Raw genomic sequence first — 23,351 nt, 5'->3', positions numbered from 1 at the left:
TTACTATTTGCCTATGTTAACTGAAATAACCCCAGCCAATTTTGTATTTTACAACAGACACGGACACCACTAGGTGGTAGCAGTCTAGTAAGTTTGGCGTTTTTTGCACCCACTCACGCAACACAAGGCTGCTCCTACTTCCACCCATGATCTGGAGAACATCTTTCCAACCTGTGGAGTTGACTTGAAAAATTTTGGGAGTTATCTTTGCCTATTTCTATTATAAAGAGTCCAAACATTAAAACTTAGCCATCCTTATCATATTGCACGCAGACACACAAATATTACTTCACAGTTGAGGACATTTCGGCCATATCTGCATGCCTCTTGAAATGAAAATATTTGAGATAGAAAAGGACTATTTGCAGTAAATGGAACTGAATAGATCCGGGGGTAAAGGAGAAAACCAATCCTGGAGAAAAAAAAAACACTTTTTGCCTCTGACACAAGGAATGACCCGCCAGTACCTTCAGGAGAGCACCTGAAGTCACTGACACAAAGAAAAGTGTGCAGGACTAGCTCTGACTGCACCCACCAGATGGAAAACTGCACTGATGATGAGGTGGGGGGCATGGGGAAGGCTGGACTTTGTCTTATGGTGATTTCCACTATTCAGCAGAAAGGCATTTTGATATAGAGCCAGTAATACAATCAGCAAGCTATATACCATCTTCTCAGTATCCTCTCAACAACAGCTCTAGCACTCAGGCCAACCCCCAGTGGGAAGCACTCTTGCTTTACCCTGAGCTGTGGCTCCGGAGTATCTGTTAAACTTTGTCTGACACTGAAAATGCAGTTTCAAGGCCTTTGTCCTCTAGGAAATACCCACAAATGTAGTTCAGAGGTACAAACAGCTAGAGCAGTTTGGAAAAACAGAAAGTCCCTGCTTTACCCAGGGCTCACATGATTCTGGAGGGATCACAGAGTGGCAGATATCTAGAGCAAAGATGAATTCTGCTAAAATGCTAATAGTAAAATTCACTGCTGAGTATACTTACTTTGTCAATATTTGCCTAGTTAGCACAGAGCAGTTGTGTTCGACCCTTTCACATTAGGGGTAAGCCTCTTTAAGAAAGAGATCTTTCCTTAGCAGTCTCTCTCTGTATTACATAACAGATAATCCCTTACCCCATTCCTTATCCCACATTTCTCCTCTGTCAACTGTGTTTTGCTGCAAGAAGGGAGCATTCAGAAAGCCCTAAGGAGACAAAGGCAGAGCTGCTCTAACGTGATGAAAGCAGGCGATTCATTAAGTTGCTCCACCATTTCACTGTGCGCCTCTCTGTCGGTACAGGTCTCTCCTGGCCTCACTGCTGCAAACCAAGCTAGATGTTCTCAGTTTGCTTCCCATGCTCTCCATGCAGCAGGGACACACACAAGCCCCATCACTTCAACAGCCTCCTCATCTCTGAATCCTATTCAAAACCACCATCCTGTTTTTGTTTTGGTTTAAAACAAGACCAAAAGAAACCCTCTATAAACTTGTTCCCAGTGACACTCTACTGAATTGCGCTTCCTGTCTTACACCTCATCTTAAAGCTTCACTTCATTTATGGCTGACCAAACATCACACAAGCATCTCCCTTCATTCGCTTGGCTTCTGGCATACAGTGAAATCTGGATGATTATTCTCTTCCAAGTACACCCCTTGCATGGGGTCTGCATATGAGCCCCAAGCACACTACTTACCCACCTTTAAAAAACAAAGAGAGAAATGACCCCATTTAAAACTAAGCCACAGTTTCCAACTGTTAATTTACTTCCCCTGAATTTGAAATCCATTTTTCTTGGACAATGGAGGGAAACCACAAGTCCAAAGCCATTGAATGACTTTGGACCATGATTAAGCACCACTTGGTGAAGTCAGTTATAAACACTAAGCTGTGCTATAAAGTGCACACAGTAACTATAATAGTATAGGATCTGGGCTCCTTCCTTGCTGTCTAAAGCTGCTAGGGAAGACACAAAGCATCTGACAGCAAAGCCAATTTCAACAGCATCTATCCCCAGCATCTCCCAAGAGATGCTGCCAACTCCACACCTCAGCTGCATCAATGTGCTCTTTTAGGGCTGTGCCGCCAACCGGATCCAGGAACTGATTTCATGACTGCTGGTCCCTCCCCTTGCCCTTTTCATTTTCTGGGCAGCTGGGTCAGCTGCAGTTGTGGGGATGAACAGTTGGGAACAGGTTGAGCCAGTACTGCTGAGAAGTGCTTTGTTATCCAACCATGGCCCAAGGCTCTGTCTGCCAGGGGCAGGTCAAACCACTCTGACCAGCCCAGTGCTGGCTGCTAAGAACAACATCTACATTCCACCAAAGTCCTACCCATCCTACATGCCATGCCACCACTCATTGGAGAGGCTTTAGAAACACTTGCCTCTTTACCCTGCCAACCAGCTGAGCCGTGCTAGCCCCTCTCGGAATACAAAGAAAGTTTTCATTAGACCCAAGTAAGATGGTTTTAGTTTCATTCTGCTGTGAAGATCGTCAGAGGTGAACACTTTCAGAGCCCTTTTTGCAGACTTTTGTTCTGTGAGGGGATCATGTTATAACATGAGTCTTCCTCTCTCACGCCGTAGCCATCTGTTGTCTGCATAGGCAGGATGAGCCCACGTGACACCCCAGATACCGTGGCTACAGCTCTGTGAAGTTATAGGCTGTTAACATGGTAACAAGACAACTTAGTTTCTTCATGATAGATAGGCAAGATCAAATCATGTTGTAACATGTCCCCAGCATGGCTGGTTTTAATGCCAGACTAGTACTGAGACCTGTATTACTACATCTGAATCGGTGCAAGGAAACCTGCTGTATTAACAGAAGAAAGGATGAGATAGGCTGGGAAGACAGCAGTTTCCCAAACAAACTGGAGCTTGGAAATGTAACAAGAAAATCCTTTGCGCACTTTTGTGAAATCTTCTTGGCAGCTACCCTGAGGTTGAGAGTAACAATTCATTCGTGTGATTTTAGCACAAAGCCAACTTCTTGCTGCTTTTAGGTCTGTTACTTCAACAACTCTCCTGTGAAACCAACTCCAAGTGTCACAAAGGGACCTTTGTCATCTCTCCTGGAGGTGTGAATACCTTTACAGCAACAGCTCCCTTGTGCAAACACTTTTCAGGCAAGGGACATGCACCACCATCTGCTGAGCTTCCTTCTTGCCCCCATCCCATTTGGCCAGCAAATAAAAAACCTGACTGACTGCCCTCACCCTTGGTTTCATGTCAGCTTGTCCTTTCTAACTAAATGCCACTTGCCTGCCTACAACAAAGCCTGCGTGATCTGACAATCAATCTCCTTCACTGCTAAACTCTCAAAACAGAGGGGGCAATACAGTGGCAGGTGAGCTTCAATGCAGATGAACAGAGGGTAGGACACCTCTGGAAAACTAATCTAAGACATGCTTATGTGATGCTGAATATGGTACTGGCAGGTGCATTCAGGCATGTCATGGAGCCATCACTGATAGCTCTCCAGGATCACTGGCATGGCCTGCAGCAGCAGTAAAGAAAGACTGGGTACCATGAGCAACAGTACTGAAAGCAAGACCAAGGGTGTCCCTCCTCTGCTGTTTAGAGCCCTGGTGTGCCCCTATTTCAGGTGGTGTGTACACTTCTCGTCTTCACGCCACAAGAACGAGACAGCAAAAGGCACACAACAAACCCAAGTAATGGGGCAGCTGCCCTGCAAGAAGACACCAGAAAGATTCAGGCTTCTCTTTTGAAGGAGAGAACAGGGTGTTACAATTGAGGTTTACAAATCATGAAGGCAGCTGAGAGGGCACACACAGAACAGCAATTCACCAAATCCTGCAATACTGGAACTAAGGGGGAAACTCTGAAGATAGTAGGGGAGCAGCTGTGCCTGACACAGCAGGTAGTGAACTTCTGAAGCTTGATGCCAGATAAGGTTGGAGGCAGATAGCATCAGCAGGTTCAGAAAGCCATTGGAGAGACTTGCAGACAGCAGGCCCATAAACAGGTAGTAAAGGGAGTAAGCAGGGATGTGTCCTTGAACATGCAACCCTAATGCAGCAGTTGTGGATGCTGATAGAGCATTAAGAGGAACAGATTGCAGGAAGTGGCCAGGCCCACATGCTCACCCTAAATAGCACATCCTACTGCTACCATGAGAGACAGAAATACTTGGCTGCATGTACCACTGCTCTAACACGACAGGGCACTTCTCATGTCCTTATGCTTTGTTTGTCCGCAGTGTTCACTCTGATCGAACACAGCCTGGGCTTGCTATTCTGAACAGCTGGGGAAAACTGCACGTACCACTGAGATCCAGCATCCTCTTCCTTAGGCTGGGGGCTAAGCATGTTTCTCCTCAGGTAGCAGCTGGCAAGCCCAGGTTTGTGCAAACCATCAGATTTGGCAGAAAAGACACCACCACACTTTTGAGAGGGGAAGGGCTTCTGGCCTGACACAGGAAGAAAGTATGCCTACCTGTCCTTGTAATGTGAAATAAGAAACTCCTTTTCCCCTTTACTGCTTAGTGACCAACTACAACATCCTGACTGCAAGCTCCTCAACAGCAGGCTCTCTCCTGAGACATCTATCACCCATGTGAATCTGACACTACTTCCAACAAAGCCATGGGGCATCTTTTCATTGAATTCAGTGGAACCAAGCCTCGCATGTCAAATAAGAAATCAATTACTTCAATTACTTCCACACAGGAGAAGGCTTTTCACATCTGTAATTCATTTAAATGACTAGAACAAGGGAACTGACTGAGCACAGGAAGAGTTGAAAGAAAAGCCAGGATCATGCAGTGCAATGAGGAAAGCAGTCCTGCAAGAGATCTTTGTGATGAACACAGAGATTGTGAGGACAGCTACATGTGAAAGGAGATCAGTGCTTTTCACACCTTCCACCTCACACCCAAAACCTCTGAGCAGCCCCCTACATGCACCTACACATGTGCACACACCTCCTCGCGCACCCCCTCCCAGCCAGCAGCCACTTTGATACACCACTGTGTTTCCAACTTTAATCTTCCATAAGCTGGCTCTGTTCTAATTAAAATCTCAGCCCATACGAGGGATTCCCCGCACCTCACAGACACCTCAGGTGCCGTTTCTTTCTCTTAATTTTCTTCCACCGCCAGTAGAACTTTTTAGAAGCATTAAGGCACTGCTTTTTGCATGCTTTCAAGTCACTCTTTATTTGCCTGCTAAGTCAACCATGAATTTATGGTTACGAACACCACCACTTTCTGCACTTTTATTTGGCTACATTCACAATGCAAATACAAAGCAGAACTTCAAAGTTCAGCAGAAACCCTTCTGCTTCATGATGGCCCAATTCCTTTCCGCATTTCTTTTCAAGCATGCAATGACAGGATTAGCTGGGGATTAATTACTTGAAACTCAACATGCATCTCACATCACAATTTTCTCATATTTTCAGCCTCTAAAACTTTTCTATCAACCAAGTATTTGTCATACAGACCAATACTTAGAACAGGTAAGATAGCCCTTCCACACAAATGTCCTAATTGGAAGTCTCAAAACACAAACAAAAATCCTGCTTATTGTGCAAACTCCAATCCTCCCACCCCACGTTGCAATCCTATTCCCAAATGGGGGTGAGATCGCTTTCCAAAAATGTCACCTTTAAAGGCACAAAAAAAGATGATTCTCTGCTTCCTGTATTGTCCCTTAAAGGCAACTGCTCTTCTGATAAATGATACTTGCTCACTGGAGGGTAACCAGAACAGTCAGTTTAAGTGCAATGTGACTTGATTTTTTATTAGCTTCTTCTGTAAGAATGGTCATGGGCTGGATTAGAATACATCTGTGCCTAGATATTTACTCAGAACCAACCATAAAATATGGTTAGCACAGCGGGATTAGTCTAGGCTGGGCGCTTCATGGAAGTCAGTCATTGGAAGGGAGTCTTTTTCAATGTAAAAGGTGATCTAAATCACAGCATGTAAGATCATCCCTTAATTAAGATATCTCCTGCCACTCTTTTCCTAGTGGAAACACATTATTGCCATGGTAAGGACAAATGCTGCTAAGTTAAGATGTCTACCATTTCACTTTGACTAATGTGATAAAAGCAAAGAAAAGAAATGCCTCCAGTCCCTTTTTGTTATGACTTATGTTCTCCAATCAACTGGAAACATTCAGGTTCATAGGCTGCTATAACTGTACTCTATTTATTTATTACTTTATTTTGTTTATAAATCTTTTCTTGTCCAATTCATGTCTGTTGTAACTGCAAAACAAAACAAAAACAAACAACAAAAAATCCTCCTCTGCCACTTTCTACACAAAATAAACTTGAGCCAAATATGTATCACTCTGAAAATATCCTTAAGCAATTCTTTGCAGATTTAGGTTACTTGTAACAAACTAATGGTCAAAAAGAAGATGATTTTTAAAATTTTATATTGAACCTGCTCTGATGCACATGCCATAAAAGGAGCAAAATTAAGTGCACCACCTGCAGGGCACATTTTACTTGATGCTCTGAGAATGAGTAAAGTCGAGAGCAGGAGGCAAGAGCAAAAAAGAAAGGCAAACCAAGCTGAACATAGAAGAGTAAATTAAACAATAAAGACATCAAGAGAAAGAAAGCATTACAAGCAAGTGTTCAAGCATGTTCAAACAAAACACAGGTACTGTGCTAAATACTGTATAAATCCAAGCTATGCAAAATTCCCAGTGCCCCACTTGTGAGCTCTGCATTAAAATAAAAACCAGTGAGAAAGGTGTGTGCTTATTCAGGGAAATGCTTTTGAACTAAAATACACACAGTGGTATTGAGGCAAGAATAAGCAGGGTGAAAGCTTTCAGAAGAGTGTCTTCTGGTTGTGCAAAAGACGCAGATCACCAATAGCATGTGTGGTTTTGCAGTTTCACAGAAGGCAAATATGACCTTGACACTGCTTGCAAGGGGTCTACCATGTCAAAATTGACTGGTAACACATAGATATTACTTAAGTGCTCAAAAATAACTTTTCTTTAACCATGCTCACCCATTACTGGCTTAGGCCACTTACACAGATCACTCCAACTTCCTTACAAATGGAGGGAGGAGAGGTAGTTGACACTTTTTTGCTCAAATGACCACCTTTCTTTTTTTATAACAGAATACTACATGAATCTAGGAGCATGGACCAACTTGTCTGCAGTGATTTCCTATGGAGCAGACACCAAACACATGCATTCTTTAAGCAGATCACCAGGACTACCATCTATCCCACCCACATCAGCCTCTTGGCCCCTTCTCTCCCCAGGTCAAGGGAGCAGCTATCAAGCCCAGACAACAAAGTTCTCCTTTTCCCTTTACAATAAGATTAGTGAATAGCATTTTTAATTAACTCCTCTGAAATAACAGAGCTATCTAACAAGTCACTGCCCATGCAATAGGTGGGGACAGAAATGGTGCATTGCACTACGACACTGTAGATGTCTCCATCAGAAAAACAACTCGCCCACCCTGAACACAAGCACAACAAATTGCTGCATGATCCCACAGCTGCTAAACTCCTCCCATGCCACCAGCACCTGACACTCACCACAAAAACACAGTGCTCACTCCACCTGAATCCATCCTAGTGCTTGCTTTGGCATCACCTCCATAAATCTCTGCATTCCCTGCTTACCTTTCCCTTTTTCCTTCCAGTAAGTCTCATCTACACTGCTGCCACAGTGGAGCTGCTGCAAACCCCCAGAGTTTAGAAACAGAGTGCTGGTGTCACCTGGAAGGAGATGCCAGTCAAAGCTTGCTGTGGGGTGGTCCTCCAACAAGTCTCCCTGAACACTGATCATGATTAGGAAAGAGCTCAGTATTATCATTGCCAGAACACACCAACCGGAATCTGATTATAGCCACTGCTGTAGTATCACCAAAAATCTTGTATCTGCACTGAGGATCCAGCCCTTGCTTTCCTTGTGGGGACTGTAGCACAGGCCTTCTGAAGGGACAGTGTCTCCTTCCAAGGCCATTGATCATAGGGGAGACAAGATTTACCAGTATAACTCATGTCCAAATGCATTTTCCTGTATTCAGTAAGGGTTTACACCAGTGCTGCTACCCTTGGAAGTCTGCCATCAATAAGCAGGTCAAACCTCTTAAGTCTGGGAAAAGCCTCTATTGTTTTCTGTCTCATGAACAGTTCTTCAAGTAAGCATGTATTTGTTTTGGAGAGCAGGGTGTTAGAAAACAATTGATACAAATAAAGAGCCCTCCTTCACCATTGAAAGTAAATTGTATGCTAAATAAGATGAAACAACTTCGTCTCTGTGGGCCAGAAAACAATAGGCTCACTGTTGCACTGATACCTTGCAAGTTATGTCCTCGTGTCACCCAAGGCAAACTGCAATAGCGACTGCTCCACAGCTCAGATTGCCTTTAAACCTCTTAGCTAGCCTCTTTTACCTCTTCAGCAGGTTTCCCTCTTTAGCACAGACATGAATCAGTTGCTTCAGGAAACCTCCATACCTTCCAAAAAACGAAATTATGTTTTATGAGGCTGTGGTCAGTTCACCTATGTTTCTCACAAATATCCCTAGTTTCTATTCTTTACACCAGGAGTTGAGATTGCATAATGAAGTAAATAGCAACTGTGACTGACTTAAAAGGGAGCAACAGCAAGCAGAGCTTTGTCCTCCCTCTCTCTCCGAGCAGGCTGAGAATCTACTAATTACTTTATTACAGTGTGGGTGGAAAAAGGAGTGAACTTCAAATCGGCATAGCATTCAACAAAGTATTTCCTTTACAGGGAAGAATGAGAAATACCCCCAAACCTAGTATAAACCTGCCTCCCAGTTCCTCCTTTTGTTTACACCAGGTTTGAGGTTACTTACACAGTGGCACGGTATTAAAGACTCCACACACATCTCTACACTCCAGGGCAAAAGCCCACCTTGAGTTGTCTAGCACTGAGAACAAACATTTCCTAGAGGTGAGCTACTATGTAATGATCAGGATGATGCTTCTTGCATCCTCCTTCTTTGATCTGTCAAATAAAAGCCACTGTAATTAAAAAAGGAAAAAGCTAAATACAGTATTCTTTTATTTTCCTGCCATAATTCTATACTTATTTGTTTTCATTTTTATGTATCTTTTTATCATTACTGATGCAGACAAACAGCTGCTGGAAGCAGCCAAGCAAATCATGTACAGTGAAATATTCAACACACATGCTCACCTTCAAGATAGGACAGTAATAACAGAACATCTGAAACCAGAGTTTTAGCAAACCCAGGTACGCCAAGTTATGCCACTGAACTCAGATGGGTTTTAGCAGTTTAATTTGCTCCCTTGATACTCAAAAGAGATTATTCCATTACTAAAAAATGTACCACTATCACTATAAAGCATTGGCTAGGGATTTCCAAAGTAACTGAGAATACCATTCAGACATCAAAGAGAGGACAAGAAATTAACATCCCTCCACGAGGAGATATTCTCAGGGGTTTATGATCCACTGTGAGCACAAGGCGCTCTTACCTGTATGAGTGAGTATGTGCTGCTGTAGGGAATTTACCCATGGAAAGACTTGAGGACAGTAAGGACAGGGGATATTTTGCAGGCAGTCTGAGTAAGCATTCCTCTTCCCTCTCAGCAGCTTATCTTCAGCAGTGTCCTTCTCATCCTCACTTGTTCCATTTCTGCCACTTTCTTCCTTGAAATTGTCAGTGGACTGCAGAAACGGGCTGAATTTATTAGCGTCTGTGGTAGCTAGCATCTTCTCTATGCTGGCAAATTCCCCACTTGACTCCAGATCCAGACCACTGCTAAATTTAGGCTTATTTTTTGTTCCTTTCTTTCTACCTCTTCTCTTAGTCAACACAGGTTCGGCAATGGGAGACGGCTCTGGATCACATGCCTGACCCAGGTCACTGGAGTCTCTCTGCACGGCAGTCACGATTGTCACTTTTGCTTTGGCGTTCCCTGATTTGTCACACCCAGTGGAGCTGCCCACTGCCTTGGGACCAGTGTCTTCAGCCTCCGTTTTCAGCAAAGCGGGAGCAGAAGACACAGATGAAATGATCTGTGCAATGGAAGCTAGCGGTGGCAGCTCTTTAGTTACTGGAGGCTTTGGCAAGAGAGGTGGAGGTGGTGGTTTAGGCCTCAAGGGTCTCAGCAAGGCAGAATTGCCAAGGAGAGCCGGGGAAATGATTGGGACAGTCAAATGCAATGAACCTTTCAGTGGCTGGGTATGTCTGACACCCCTGTTCTTCTCTGAGTTCCCATTGGCACCAAAAACCAAAGGACACTGCAGACAGTTGTAGGCTTTATCACTGTTCCCAGAAGCAGCCAGTTCTTGATTCCTAGCGTCATATGGGACATCATCTTTATCCTTCTTCAGGACTTTGGGGATGGACAGGTCAATAGGCTCCATGGAACAGTCACAGAAGGACACAGGAGAAGAGCCAAAAAGGTTTTCCTGCTTCACTTGCACAGCACCCAGGCTTCTGCTCTTCTGAGAGAAATCCAATGGCTCATCAAAATCCATTGGGAAGCTGCCTGCAGGTTCAAGTTTGATGGGAACATGAGACGATGTCCCAAGCAAGAAGCCATTCTGTGGCTCCAGGAAAGGCGTCATGGTCTTGTGGTCCATGTAAGTGCTGTCCTCCAATAAAGAAGGGTCTGTCTGGCTTGCCTGGGCACTGCAATCCACTGCTAGGATGTAATTCTCAATTTCCCTTTCTTGCACATGCAAGTGCTGCTTGAGGATATGGTGAATGCAGTTCCTCTTGGCTGAAAAGGCTGTGCCACACTCCTTGCACTCAAACGGCTTCTTCTTCTGGCAACCGCTGTGTGTCCTCATGTGAATGCGGAGAGCTCGGTAATGCTTCAGGTCCTCACCACACAGCTTGCACACAGTGTCTGGGGAGCAGAAGGCATCCACCATCTCTGCAGCATTGCTGGTGACATATTCAATGTTCTTTTCTATATCCTTCCTGGTCACTTTGAAGTGCTTCTTTCGCAGGTGCCTCTCACAATTGGCTTTCACTGTGAATGGGTAGTGGCAGATTTTACAGATGTAAGGCCTCTCCCCACTGTGTGTCCGCAGGTGTCGGATCAGCGCTGCCTTGTCGGCTGCAATGTAGTCACAGATGTTGCATTGGTACGGGGAAATACCCAAGTGAGAGCGGATGTGAGCTCTCAGGACACCAGAGAAGGCAAATACCTGGTCACAAAAACGGCAGGGGTACAAAACTTTCCTCATGGTTGGGGCCTTCTTGTTTGCTGCCCCTGCGATGATGGCTTTGAGGTCTCCTTCTGTGACCTCTTGCTTGATCTTGGCTTCCATGCTCAGAGGCAGGAGAGCTTCGATGATGCTGTCCTGCTCCAGTTGCGTCTTCATCTCATGCTGAGTTAAAGGCTCTACTTTGGGTTGGAGAAGCAACTGCGAGGAAGGGCTCGACCTGGCTCCTGGCTGGGGTAGGTGAGAGTTGGAAGAGGACTCCACTGAGTTCTTGATCAGCCTCAGAGGGGGAGGTGGGAGGCTCGGGCTGATGCAGCCAGGGGAGGCTTGCTGGGCACTGATAAGAGGAGGAGGTGTAGAGGTTGCGACGACTGTTCGGGGCGTTACCAAAGGCTTTGGCTTCAGTGGTGGCATATGCTTGAAAATAGACTGCACAGGGACAGAAGGTGCCTTAGAAAGGGGAGGAAGACTGATTTGAGGAGGAGCGGAAGAAGCCATCTTCAAGATCTGCTGAATGTCTGCCAGCTCAATGGCAGACTCATTGGAGATGGGTTTTACCACAATACTGCTGTCAGGCTGGATGATAAAACCCTTCTGGAAAGGCTGCAGCGAGAGAAGCTTTATGTTTTCTTTTGTAGGGGGAAGGACTGAAAATGACCCTCCCATAGAGGCAGCTTCCAGAGGAGAGAGGCTGAGCAGACCGGTGCTGCCAGGTTCCTGAGGTAGGTTACTCTTCAGTGCTCTGAGCCGCATTTCTTGGACCTCATCTTGTGTATTGTCCTCCTGCTTGACAGGCTTGATGTCTTTGGTGTACTGTAGGCCCAAGGATGCCATGAAGGCTTTCTGGTCTGGGTTCTCACCGGATGGGATCATGGACTGTTGCTTGTGCTTGTCTTTTCCCTGATCCAACACATGAGTTTCTGTGTGCAGTTTGAGCGCCGAAAGCATGGGGAATGCCTTGTTACACAACTCACAAATAAATCGATGGAAGTCGCTGATGCACCTTCGCAAATTTGTTTCACACCAGACCTGCAAGACATGCAAAAATATTTAGAGTAGACATCTCAAACTGGAAAGGCACCACATGCTTCTGCAAAACAAAACCAGCTTACTCCCTCTTCCACTGCCCAAGTTAAGAAGTTCAGAGCAGCCACCACCTACCTGGCATGGAGACATTCCTGCTCCACAGCCTTTAGTCACCTAAGTGGTGTATCTGAATTAGGGGTTGATCCTCCAGAAATTCCTTTCTATAGAGGCAAACTGCTCCAGAGAGTTATTCAAACTCTCAAATACTTTTCCATCCTTAACTTCCCCTCCAGAAACCTCTCTCGATTCTCTGACAGGACAGGAGCCTCAGTGGACTAAACAGCAAACTTCATTGAGACTACCTCCCTTAGTCTTATTACTACAAAGAAACTAGGAGGATTAAAATAAAGGCATCCAAGAAGGCAAAATAACATAAACCAACCAAAATAATAACACCTTAAATCAATGAAACAAAGAGCCCAAAGTGGAAAGGCTTTCGGTTAGTGAAGTCTAATAATATTTATTCTCCAAAGGAAAATACTAGGCTCACAAACAGATTTTATACCTGTCACTGAAAACGATCATGAATCCAAATGCTGCATTTAAATGCTACCCACAGAGCTCACATGTTGCAGAGGTTCCACATCAAAGAGGAACACAAGTGATAAATTAAGTAGAAGGCTGGAAAGATCTTCATACACTTCACACACTTTGTTCAGACACTTCATAGCTCTTGCCTCACAATGCAAGCACAATTGTTACAAAAGGAAAGTCACAACATTTAAACCCCTTAATAATGTTAAATGTCTGCCACTAATTACAAAAGAAATAAACCCAAGTTGTTTAAAAAGTTATCTCTTGTCTTGATTTAGTAATTTTACACCAAAACTCTACTTGAGAATTACCTACCAAATTTCAGGTCTAACACCTTGAAGCCAGAAGAGCTGGAAATCAGTGCTTTAATCCAAGTAGAATAAGAAAAGTGCAGCAGCTGAACAAGCATGGTCCTGCTGGGCTGTGCTGTTGATTTATTTCTTTGGGTGTTTTGAAGAGCTTTTGAACACAGCTTCATCAAGACCCAAACTAACTAAGGCAGGCAAGGTGTGATAAGAGAGAGGAATAATACTACCCAATAGAAAGCTTTATGGCTGTCACAGAAATATTTACAGACTACCTCCCTGCCTTTCCCCAGCCACTGGCCCTCAAACATGCAGTACCTTCAGACCTCACATAAGGAACACAGTGGAAAGGTGCCTGGGAGTGTCTTGTGAAGAAATCACTGAAGATGTCGCCATTTAGTAAGTAAGGTGATTTCCTGAAGCTTTTCATGATAAAATCTCTCACACCACAACTACATCCTTTTTACAGGAAATTAAATAAATAATGTTTTCCTTACCATGTATCTTCCCTACTTATTTTAGATGTGGGATAGTTTTGGGAAGGAAAGAAATAATGGGCACGCTGGAAGGGGCAAGGAGCTAACAACAACAAAAGTTTTTGTTTAAAATATTTTTACATATCTTTACACCAACAGTTACCCACCGGAATGCTGAAAAAAAACCAAACCCAAATCCTATTATTCTTTAGATGAAAAAAGAAATGCAGAAAGTGTTTGAAGCTTACACGGATAGTGGTAATGTGCTTTCCACAAAATATTCTACACCCCATCTCTACCTCATCAAGGACACATCTTTCAATGAATTCAGAAGATACATGCTGTTATCAGCTGTTACCTTAAGCTATGAAGAACAGAAAGTACCTGAGAAATGCGGGGGAACTTCCTACAGGAGAAGTCCGTGAATCCCAAGTCATGGAAGCCTGCTGGAATCGAAGGGTTGTTCTGAATGAAAGGCTTTCCCATGGGATCTCTGGGAAGCTGCTTGTGGATAACTGCATTATGGCGCAGTAAGCCCCGATGAGTACGAAACGTAATACAACAGATGTCACACCTGGAAAGGAAAGGAATAAAACAGAAATTACTTACTGACTGCTGCAAGCTTAACAACTAGCATTCTTGCATTAGGACAGCCTCCTTCCTCTTATCCCATGATACCAAGAACCTGCTAAATGCAAAACAAAGCCACAGCACGACAAAAACTTATGACCACAGAAAGGCCATTTTAATCACAGTCACCTTCTACCAGTTTCTGGCCATTACGCTCACTAGAAGTTTAAAGTTCATAGCACATGAGATCTGAGCGTCTCAAGTGGGCAGACGGCAAAGTGGCAGCTGAGACCACAGCCTTCTGACAACCTTCCCATCGTCCAACATAGAATATTTCAGTGGCTTTACACCATTTCATTTTTACTGAAGAGTGCTATTAAAATAAAAGACATTTTTAAAAAACCTCTGACAAAGAGGGCCTAAATCAGACCTAAGTAGCAAGCTGCTGCAACTGAATAAACAGCACCTTCTCTTTAACTATTGCTTAAAACATACTACTGTACACTGCTGAAACACACATGTATGGATTTCCTCTGCATTGTTTTTTCCGTTAGTTTTCACTGATTTTTCTCAAAGCTGTTATGAGAAATTGTTTTAAAAGGAAACCTAGTGCTCCTTGAAGGGGAAGAGGGTCAGAGGAGAAAGACCTGAAATATATTCTACACTTTGCACTCATACACCCCTTAACAGTCACTGTGCCCCAGAGAAAAAGGCAGATGCATCGTTTTTTCCTACTGACATGTTATTGCTATGATTTCTGGGTTTTCCTAACTTCTCAAATCCCAAATTGAGTTAAAAAGAAGTTTCTCACATTAAGTAAATTTGCATTAAAAAATCAAGGATACTTAAAATGCAGTTATGCTGCAGACAATAAACACTGTAGCAATATTTGGCCAACATGTCAACAAACAAGCCTACTGCCTTTTAACTATCTGAGATTTGAGCTCTGCAGCATGACAGGTCACATCCACTCTGCACTCAACAAGTGACACACTTTCACTCAACACAGTTCTTTGGGGTTACAGCTCCAGCTCACAACCAAAGCATGAGTTTCAGAGAAGGAAACACTAGTGAATGTGAAGCAGTTGGATTTTGTCAGCAAGAATATTATATTCACTAGGAGTTTTTCACGTCCCCCCTGCCTTAGTTCTCCCTATACTGTCTTCACCCTCCACATCAAGGAAAAGGACATGTGCCTACTCATTAAAAAAACATCCTGCAATTAGAAATGACTCCTGACAAAATCCTGAAACCACCCCTTCCCTGTCCTGTCCCTAACAAACTCCCATTGTTGTTCTTTTTATCACTACATAAACTTCCACAGACCTTTTTTATTCCCTGAAAATAACCAAGTCACCAACAAAGCAATTGGACGCATAGTCTCGGAGTGGTGAAAGAAGCAAGTGTGAAGTATATGTAACATGGCCTTCATTATCACAGTACCCAGAAGGCTGGGACATAAATATTATGCAATGCAGGTTTAGTATCTCCCTTGTCTTTTCTCCCCTGTCAATTCATTTGCATCCTACCATTATAATTATTGCCAGCATAGTCCCTGCATTCCATTAAAAGCCGAACCAATGTCACTTACAAAGCAAATGTTTACTTAAAGAGGTCTGCTAAATGTGACAATAATCTCTGGTGGGGGAGAGGGGGAATGCCAACACATAGCTCTCCCCTAGTGTCAAGATCTACGGCCCTCCTCCAGCTCACTTGGCAGCACCTACTCCACGATGCAAGGCTTTAATCTTCAGTGAAAACAAAAACACAATCACCAAAACCACTGGAGAAGGAAGGCATTAAAGGGTTACAAGCAGTCACCTGAACAACTTGCAGACTAATGAAATAAATCTTTTTTTAAAGGTGATGAAAATGCCTTGCATGAAAGCAAGCTGTGCTTCTGGCATGCTCCTGCACCAAAGGAGCATCACTGGTGGCCTGTGGGGCCAGCTGCTCTGCAGAGAGACACAGACCCTCACCTTGGGGCATCCTGATGCAGCTCCAGGGTCCCTGATGTGCCTGGCCTTCCCTGTGCCAGCAACCCAACGCAGAAGCCGTATCCCCTAGTGTGTGACAGGGAAGGCACAGCTACCATTGATGAGACCACAGGGCTACTGGGAGAGCTGGTGCCTACCACAGTTTGGGCTGAGCAGGAGCCAGTGCTCCAGGCCAAGCAGCCAACTGTCATCCACCACAGCAGGAAGGTGCACCTCACCCACCTTACACTCCTTCCGCTTACAGACTTTAAGCACTGGTTTATTTAGGGTTCCCATCAAAGACTGCACTCAAGAGTTAATCCTTCAGAGCAAAGACCCGTGTGAAAGTCCTTTGTAGTACACCTGTATCAACTATTATGCCTCAGGACAGTAAAAATTTGCAATTTAAAATTGCTGTTTTCTATGCAAAGGGAACCGCATCCCCTCCCCCAAAACAAAAGCAGTATCTTGTACTAGTCCTTTCTATCTTTTATAATGCATAGAATTAAAAACCACTCTATTTTTCTCTTTCTCCTTTAGTTTTGGTTTCCTTGCTTTCCTTCTTTTGGTTTCCTTGCTGTGAGTGAAGAAGCGGCAAGAAAAAGGAGAAGTCAGGAAAAGGATTAAACTCTATTTATTCTGTCAAAAAGAAGCTCCTGGCTGAAAAAAGGAAAAATCCAAAATCCAGATTTATCACTCCTGTCATCTCAAGATGTAGGCACTCTGAGGCATACAAATGCACTGCACCCTGGCTCAGCACCTGCCCCTGGCATCACAGTTCACAGGATCACACAGAGCTGGAGCACCGGAGGGACCTGTGGATGCCTTCCCTTCCTCCATGGTCCAAGCACACCTGTATAGGCAGCCACAGCTTGGAGAGCTGGAATAAAAACAGCCTGAGAAATGTGTGGAGCAACTTCTCTGGCGCAGGCTTCCCAGGCAAGCAGGCAGCCTGTCAGGCTACAGCAACCGCGCTGGCACCTTGCACCGACGTCACTCGCCAAGGACAAGGGAGGTCATTGTAAAGCTCTTCCTGATACTGATGGGTGCCATCATGTCGCTGGCTCAGGAGGTCTCTCAGGCTCTGCAGACCTCACTTGGGCTTGTCAGTCTTCGTTGCGGGTGCAAGCTATTTAAAATACATGGAACATTTGTACAAGTGTATGCACATCATCTTTTTTTGTGTCCATGTCTGTGTGTGGTTTTCTCGCGTTCTCTTCCCCTCACCTTAAGTAGGAAGGCAGTCCAAGTTTCTCTCAAATGACAAGGCTTGAGCTTTGAATACAATCAGCAATACAAATGCAGTTATGAATGTGTACCACCTTCAAGAAAAACTTACAGGTACTAAACTTCAAAACCTAACTAGTTAAGGCAAGCACCATGCTGCACTGACTAAGACCTGTGTTAATTTAAAATGGAGTAAGCTGCCATGCCTAACAGTGCACTAACTGGAAGCATTTCTTTCTTTTTTAAGGAAGCCTAACCATTAATTTCTGTTTTGCCATCAGTATTATTTTTCATCTTTGTTAGTGTCAATGCCTTCAGTAGTTTTAAATCTAAACCTACAGTGTAAGAAGGGTAAAAGAGAGGAATCCTAGGTGATAGGGCCAGTTTTTCATATTGCTTCAACTGCTTTAAAAAGTACAGAGTTAAATAATAGTTGGAAGTCTGAAAAGTCCAGCATATCAAATAAAGTATCTGAAACATATGGCAATACTTTGCTCATGATGAACTTTAAAAAAACAAAACACCAAAAAACCTCCCATTCTCCTTACAAATTCATAAGCCTGCTCATGTGTAGTGCCAAGTCAAACAGGGATGGTATGGATACAGAGAACAGAGATGGGAACAGGTTCTGACATTGTTAGCAGAACAGGCAGAGCAATGGCTCAACACCTGAGTGGAGATAAAAGCACTCTACTTGCAAGGTAAGTTTCCAGATGTAGCTAATAAAAGCTGCTGTGATGCACGTGATTGCTAGCCTTGGCCACAGTTTTCCATTTTTCTATAAATACAATTACAGAACAAAGATCAGAAAGCTGCTTGGTTCCAAGCACAGAGATTCAGTTGCCTCTGGCAGATAAGGACACTTTAAAGTGAGCTTCATTCTCAACTGCCTTTACGTTTTGGAGTCAACTTCTATCTGTTCAATGCAAACTTAATACTACAGTTCTGACTTGTTAGCAGAAGTGTACAAAGCAAGCAGGTGGGAAAACAGAAATGCTAAAACACAAAAACAGAGCTAAGATGTAACTGCAGGATGACAGTGCAATGATCAGGCTGACCTTGGGGCTCAGGGCACCTATCATACCAGAAGAGTCTGTTTAACTATTACTACACCAGTGCACCTCTTAAAGTTTGTGTTTCTTTAATGCAGACAAGGTCTCTGTGTAAAACCACACCATTAAAAAGCTTTCTACTAAAGTAAGTATTCTTGAAATCTGTAATGCTACTTAAGATAAAAAAGCATTTTAACAGGTGTTAAGAAATAATCAATGCTTTGTGCAGTTTAAGAAGCAAGACCAGGATTTGCTACACTTACAACAAGCAGCACCTTGCCTGTTGCAGGGAAAGTTTACATAAGCCATGCCTGCTGCCTTGCATTACACTCTTCACTGAGCTAATTCCAATTTGCCAGCACTGTAAATGTTTTTTTTTCTTTAAGAAAAGGAAAGACATTTTAAGGAAGGAAATGCAGAGCCAAATTTAAAGCAGAATTAATCAGCCTTAATTTTAATTAAGGTTAACGCAGTCAAGCATTCAATCCTTCTAAATTTTATATTTCAGTATTCAAGATGCAAATGCCAAATATTTATATCCACCATTCTGTTACCAAGAAATTAAACAAACACTTTGCTATGCATTACCCTGGACTGGCAATGGAAAAGTGACATTTAGCATTCTTCTACTTATACTGCTGAAAACACACAAGAGTAGACCAAAACCTAAAGTTTTCACCCATGCAGCTCACTATGTTGCTCATGTTGTGGATGTCACCAAATAAAAACGATGTTAATTTTCTATGCCTTATCTAAAATAAAAAGCTTGATACCATTTTGTTCCTTTCCTGTCTGTGCTCTTTAGCAACTGCCACAAACAAAAGCAAAGAAAATAAAACAAGAGTGAAACATATCCTGAGACAGAAGCCATTACTTCACAGTTATGTTACATTAAGTCAGCTGAAGTATAAAAGTCAGCTACATATAAAAATTTCTGCCTTTGTTGTTATTCTTTCTGTCTCACATTATTGGCAGAATTAACACAGTTCTCCTTAGGAGCGAAGAAAATCCTGTGCTGATCTAAAAATAATACAACTGGGCAAAAGAGAAAGATGGGCAATTCCCTGCTGTTGACTCATGTCCGTACCAGGGATGGGAGCAGGCTCCCTGCCTCCACACCATTAACACGTGCTGCAGAGGAGGCCGACAAGGAGAGGGAGATGGGAAAGGACAGTTTTTAAACGTAAGTGCTTTTGCTACCTATGAAAGAAAAACTAGATGGTTACAGACACATTCCCCTTCACAAAAAGATTCCTTTGCTTCTCTCTCACTTTTTTTTGGGCAAGGTGAAGGGAGGGAGATGAGAGCAAATTGGTTTCTGCTCCTGTGTAACCCCACCCAGGTCCAGATACTTATCTCCTTTTGGATGAAAAACCGTTCCCTGCCTCCCCACCCAGAGCCCTGGGAAATAACATCCAACAGCTGCACTAATCTCTCCCACTTGCTTCAGATGAGTGATGGAAAAGCAGCAATGCTGTGCACGCCATTCCTGCCTGCCTCCCAGGGATCCCTGTGGGTCCTCCTGCTGTCCTGCAATGACCGGTCCCACCTCCTTCCCCTGCAGCATCACAGCATGACTCACTCCAAAGGACCTGCTATTCTCCCATCTCCATCTTGCCCAATGTGATGGGTTTGTGCTGAAATCACAAGTGGCACAGCAGCACCAGGAACCAACTTCCTGGCAGACTGGAGAGTCTCCCCTCCCCTTTCCAGTGTGTAGGGGGATGGACACAGCTCACCAGAAGCTCAGTGCATGCTGTTTCACCTCCTCGGCAAAGGCGAGACTTGACTTTTAACTTTCCCTCCCTCCCACTTCCCCACTGCTGTCCAACTTTGTTACCAACCTGTTCTATCACTCCCTGTAATCCTCTCCCCTCAAAGAAGTCACCCTTGAGTACAGCGAAGGCTGAAACCACTGCACCAGCCCTTCTATTAATAGAGGGATGCACAATGCTATGTGCATTCCTACAGCTGCGCTGTGGTCCAGGCAAGAAAAGTATTGTGTAGGAGCCAGGACAGATCTGATATAAACCAGGGTGATGTCGTGCTTCAGAAACTGGTCAGCATACAGCAGAGCCAGTGCCCATACCAGCATACCAGTTACACTTCGACTCCCACAGTCAGAGTAACTCAAGTGAAGTTAACTGCTATAAGATTTAATAAAAAGGCATGAGCCATCCTGTGCCATCTTCTCCTTTGTGTGTAAGCAAAGTAAAATCAGGGAAAGACTTCACTTCTTCCCAAAACTGTAATGAATTGCTGGTACCTGCAGGTACTTCAACAGTGCCATATTTAAATACCTCTGCCACAGTGGAACACTAGCTCACTCTACTTCAACAGAATTCTCATGCTACAAAGAACAAATAAAGGGAAATGGGGGATGGCTTGAAGATACTTGCACAAACAAGTATTTCATTTTCTCATAATGACTTTTTTATTTAGCCAATGACGTATGCGTCAAGAAATTGGCTGGACAGAATCCTGAAGCAAGAGCTGAAGATCAACTTAAGTAACAATGAAGGGTTTAATAATTAGGGGAAGCATACCTGTGAAGAAAAAAATCCTGACCTGTCCTCTGCAGGTACCAAAATTGGAAGCTGCACAGCATCCAGTATAAAACTCATTGTTTGTGCATACAAACTCAAGTGGACCTTCTGGGATTCTTTGGGGGTAAGAAAACGAAAGCCCCTCCTGCCTTTCAGCACATCTTTCATATACGGAAGCCAGATACTTGTGCAGTGTTAAAATGCACAGTGGAGTAAGTAAAAAAAAAGGCAAACCCTATGTACTGACCATGTTAAAAGCAGTACTGATTTTCACAAGTAGAAACATATCTAGAAGTGCTTGTCTATCCTATAACCATCCACCGACGACAACAGGGCTCACAAATAGGTGCAGCCCAATCTGGACTGAACACCCTTGCCCTTATCAACATTCGCAGGTAAGCTATGCTCAGCACGCAGACATGACTGCTAACAGTAAGAAGCAGCCAGCACTTTGAGAGAGCCTGCGTACAAACAAACCCTGGTCACCAGGATCAGGCAGGCATGCTAACAACCTATTTTGGCACAACCCTCCTTCCCTCCTGGATTCCCTTTTACGAGATGCTTTCCTCTACAGCCAGCTTTGCATTTTACCCACTTTCTATTCTTGCAACCGAGCTAAGATATTCAACACCATGTGATACACCACAGTTTCACATGAGAGCATTACTCCCTGTGTCCATTCACTACCCGTTATTTTTACCCGGCTGCTCTGGATTCCCAGTCTCCTCACACAATGAGCTCCCTGATGTGAGCTGACCACTTCTAGGCCAGTGTTGGACTCACGCTGCTCTTCAGATATTTTCCATTTTTGTTTCTGAACAGAAACTTCAGAAAGCGCTTAAAATGCAGTTCTGGTCTGCTTCTGCAAGCCAGCCTGCAGATGCTCAACCCACTGATTTTACTTCTCCATTTGCTCAGTAAAAGGATGCATTCACCAGCTGCTTGCTTATCCTCTCCTCTGCCTTATCAACATTAAGAGCTGCATTGTACTGCAGCCTATTTTTTGTCCTAGCATTTACCAGAGCTGGTCCATGAACCTCTGTGCTAGAGTGCTCTCCATTCCTCTCTTGGTACTCAACAATCATGTAAGATACAACCACCTCTGAATTATCCAGCTGCATTAAAAGAGTACAGTATTACATATTTTGAAGTGCTAGCAAGGAATGAGGCTTATCCACATGCTCACCAACAGCTGTGACAGAGATGGTGCATGAATATTACTTGTCATTCATGCTTCAAGTTGCTTCCAGTAACAGAAATGTCAACTACTAGGAAAAAAACTTCCTCTCCCCACCATGAACCCGTAGTTTTTTGTCTCACAAGTAATATAAATTATAAACAACGCTTAGTTTTCAGCCACAGTCACTAACATCCTCTTCCCACAAAAGGCTGACCATGCATAGAAAGCAACATGCTTCACAAGAATTAAGTCAGCAGGATTATACCCTACTATATAAGTAGAGAAAAGATAGGAAGTGTATTCCTAAAGCTGCTTAAGTAGGTATTGGCAGAAACAAGAATGAAACTCAAGGGTCTTTTTCTGGTGGTTTTTTTTTTCCTTTTACATCCTGTACCATGTGCTTTTATTCTGCCACATTGCTGCTCCATACACAACTTAGTTTTGTACTAGTCTCTTCTACTGGTGCTAATGATTGACACCATCTCTGCACACTTTAAATTTCCATTAATTTATTTTCTTGGTTACTTTATCTCCCCAAAGCCTATGTGCAGAACTGTGCTGAAGAACAGTAACTGGGCAATGAACATGTAATGTTCTAAGTAGCTGGAATCATTTTGACTCAAACCCACTTCCTTTTGTCTTGACTTTAAAAGACAAAAGTGTGTATTTGATATAATGTTTTAAGATCATTACCCAGGGACATAGGCCTGGGGTACCTTGCAGCATCCCACCAGCTGGCACCATGCACTAAAGAACAAGGATGTGCTAGCAAAGGGGAAAACAGGGTGACCTAGCGTACTTAAATTGTCCACTCCCAGGTGTGAAGCCAGGTAACACCAAGACACAATGACAACATTTTCCACTTGGGAGTGTTTTCAGAAACAAAAGCTCACAGTAGTTACCCTGGCAAAACCGGAGGCAAATGAAAACAGTCACCAATGGTCAGGGCATCCTGACACTTTCCATTCCAGGAACTGAGCTATTCTGTTGCTATGCATGTTACTGATCTAACTGTTCAAAACAACAGCTTTCCATAGTGGCATTCAATCTCTAGTCAATTTGACTTTACAAGTTTCAGCAAAACTTGGGTCAGCTGTTTTGAAGAACAAGGTAGACTGTGAATGGCTTTTGGTTTTGTTTGTTTGTAAGTTCTACAGAAGCACATTACCCTGCGGCAAGAGAGCTGCTTTTGCTGTCCTTGTGAAAATATGCCTGGGATT

General features: G+C 43.6%; 1 protein-coding gene across 3 annotated transcripts in view; it reads right to left on the bottom strand.

The window, feature by feature from the left end:
- The window catches only part of RREB1 (ras responsive element binding protein 1), a 79,176-nt gene that overhangs the window by 12,655 nt on the left and 43,170 nt on the right, over window positions 1–23,351 (bottom strand). For all 3 annotated transcript variants that reach the window (XM_031049636.2, XM_031049638.2, XM_031049637.2), the window contains exons 8-9: window positions 13,965–14,154; window positions 9,475–12,208 (exon numbers count right to left, since the gene is read on the bottom strand). In XM_031049636.2, coding sequence (XP_030905496.2) covers window positions 9,475–12,208; window positions 13,965–14,154 — 2,924 coding nt within the window. The remainder of the gene's footprint in view (window positions 1–9,474; window positions 12,209–13,964; window positions 14,155–23,351) is intronic.

This window comes from Melopsittacus undulatus, chromosome 1, assembly GCF_012275295.1.
Source record: "Melopsittacus undulatus isolate bMelUnd1 chromosome 1, bMelUnd1.mat.Z, whole genome shotgun sequence".
In the NCBI taxonomy this organism is placed as follows: domain Eukaryota; kingdom Metazoa; phylum Chordata; class Aves; order Psittaciformes; family Psittaculidae; genus Melopsittacus; species Melopsittacus undulatus.
The sequence above is the reverse complement of the archived record's forward strand: the minus strand, read 5'-3'. Positions and strand labels throughout refer to the sequence as shown.